Here is a 1,794-nt window from a genome sequence, read left to right as displayed (position 1 = left end):
TTTTTAAAGTCATTTTTTGAGTTAGAATGCTCATCTTCGAACTCGATCTGTCTTTTTATGATACAAAACGACCCTGAAATTTCCAGATCGCTCTCTCAGTTCATTCTCGAGTTATCGTGCGGACAGACTGACAAACAAACAAACAGAATGAAACTTTTCCGGTCAGTGGAGTTATGGGCTTCGCTAATCGCTCCGCCAAAAAATTTAAAATCAATGTTTTTAAACATATTTTTTAACGGTTTCGAAGTCGGTAACTTATCAGAGCCAGAGTTCTTTGGTTAAAATTTTGTTCGTTTTGATCTATCTCGTTTTATCTCATACCATTGAAGCGCTAGAGGGTATTTTTTGGCGATCATAAGCGAAAAAATTACAACCCCGAGCAACAATGCTACAGCAGAGTAAGTGGTTCCGAGTTGTGACGTACCCTTGCCGTACAAACTCTAAACAAACATCTTCGCACACGCCCTTCTTCCAGGCAGAGCCAGGACAGGTAACCGCTGAGTCGCATCTTTGAAGGTGGCGTGGCGAACACGACCTCTGTATTTCACCGTAAGGACGCTGTGACGTGGACTTGACTGGCCCGGTGACGACAAGACTGCACAGCTGCGTACTCTCACACGTTCCCAGCACTTGTGCATTATGAGGCAAAGGATCGAACCTACACGAAGACGTTCCTAATGCCAAACTGTAGGCCGGTGAAATCGAACAATATGATGAAGATTTCCGTCGTCCTCAAGAGTCAAAATGTCACCACCTTTTTGAATTACGCACCTCTGATTGTTTTATATAGCAGTTGCTTTGGAGACCGCTAGGCGTCACTAGGTCTACGCCTGGAGTCCAATCTAGGGTACTACAGCTACACGAACGCTGCAAAAAGTTTTCGTGACTTCACAAAAACAAGTTACACAATGCTTCGTAACAGATAACAAAGCTCTTCAGCTTCACCGGAATGCAGAATAATATACTTACGTTTAGGAGGATTGGTTACTTTAATACGAACCGAGTATGTACACAATACTTTACTCTGTAATACGCTAATGCATGTAATAGAGTATTCTGCAGCAAGACAATCGGAACCTAAAGAAAAAAGCATCCGACCTATTTCATACTGAACCCTGATTGGTCGACGGTGACGTCGGTGTGTCAGACGATGAGCGCGCAGGAGAAAACGGATCGAGTAGTCATGCTTTGCTATGTTCCTGTTTTCCTGCAATCGAATACCCCATTAGAGTGTTACATACTGAAGTTAAATATGTCTGGATTCTGGATAGTATGTGGGTTAGTATGTAAGTGCCCTTATATAACTGTTTAAAATATCGCTGTAATCTTACAAACATTGTTGACCATAGTGTATTTCGACTAACGGAGGAAGAACAGCGGGTAGAACATGAGGGTTGCTGATTCGCCGAGCGCATACCCCGCCTACCGGCGTGACGTAGAGGCGGGGAGTTCTCGACCACTCGGAAACGTTCATGTTCTGACCCCTCTTGGTGCAACCTCGCAGAGTCGCGCTCATGTTCGCCTCGCCGCAGGGGGGTGGGGGGGGGGGGGCAGAGATCACCAATGACGCTGTGCTCTGATTGGTGCGGTTCCAATGTATATTGGCGAGGTCCAGCACACAAGCCTCATACCTGCCGAGGTTGCACCGGTGGGTCCGGTACCTGCCGAGGTTGCACCGGTGGGTCCGGTCCGGTCTAGCTCGGACTGCGACTGCCTCCTAGACAGGTATGAAACATTTTACATACCTCAAAACCTATCGGGCCCTCAGTCACGTGGTCTCCGCCCCCCCTCCCC

The 1,794-nt window shown here is 46.9% G+C and overlaps 2 protein-coding genes across 3 annotated transcripts in view; one reads left to right on the top strand and one right to left on the bottom strand.

Moving 5' to 3' along the window:
- LOC127752363 (uncharacterized) overlaps window positions 1–1,429 on the bottom strand; it is an 8,346-nt gene extending 6,917 nt beyond the window's left edge. Inside the window, exon 1 of one of the 2 annotated variants that reach the window (XM_052277601.1) lies at window positions 425–1,429. In XM_052277601.1, the coding sequence (XP_052133561.1) occupies window positions 425–508 (84 nt within the window). In that variant the 5' untranslated portion in view covers window positions 509–1,429. The remainder of the gene's footprint in view (window positions 1–424) is intronic. The other variant, XM_052277599.1, reaches the window with a different exon arrangement.
- LOC113216393 (uncharacterized) overlaps window positions 1–1,794 on the top strand; it is a 101,070-nt gene that overhangs the window by 88,932 nt on the left and 10,344 nt on the right. The gene's annotated exons all lie outside the window — the stretch shown is intronic.

This window comes from Frankliniella occidentalis, unplaced genomic scaffold (assembly GCF_000697945.3).
Source record: "Frankliniella occidentalis isolate FOCC.00 unplaced genomic scaffold, Focc_3.1 Scaffold11, whole genome shotgun sequence".
NCBI classification, from domain to species: domain Eukaryota; kingdom Metazoa; phylum Arthropoda; class Insecta; order Thysanoptera; family Thripidae; genus Frankliniella; species Frankliniella occidentalis.
Note: the sequence above shows the minus strand (reverse complement) of the source record. Positions and strands in the feature narration are given on the sequence as shown.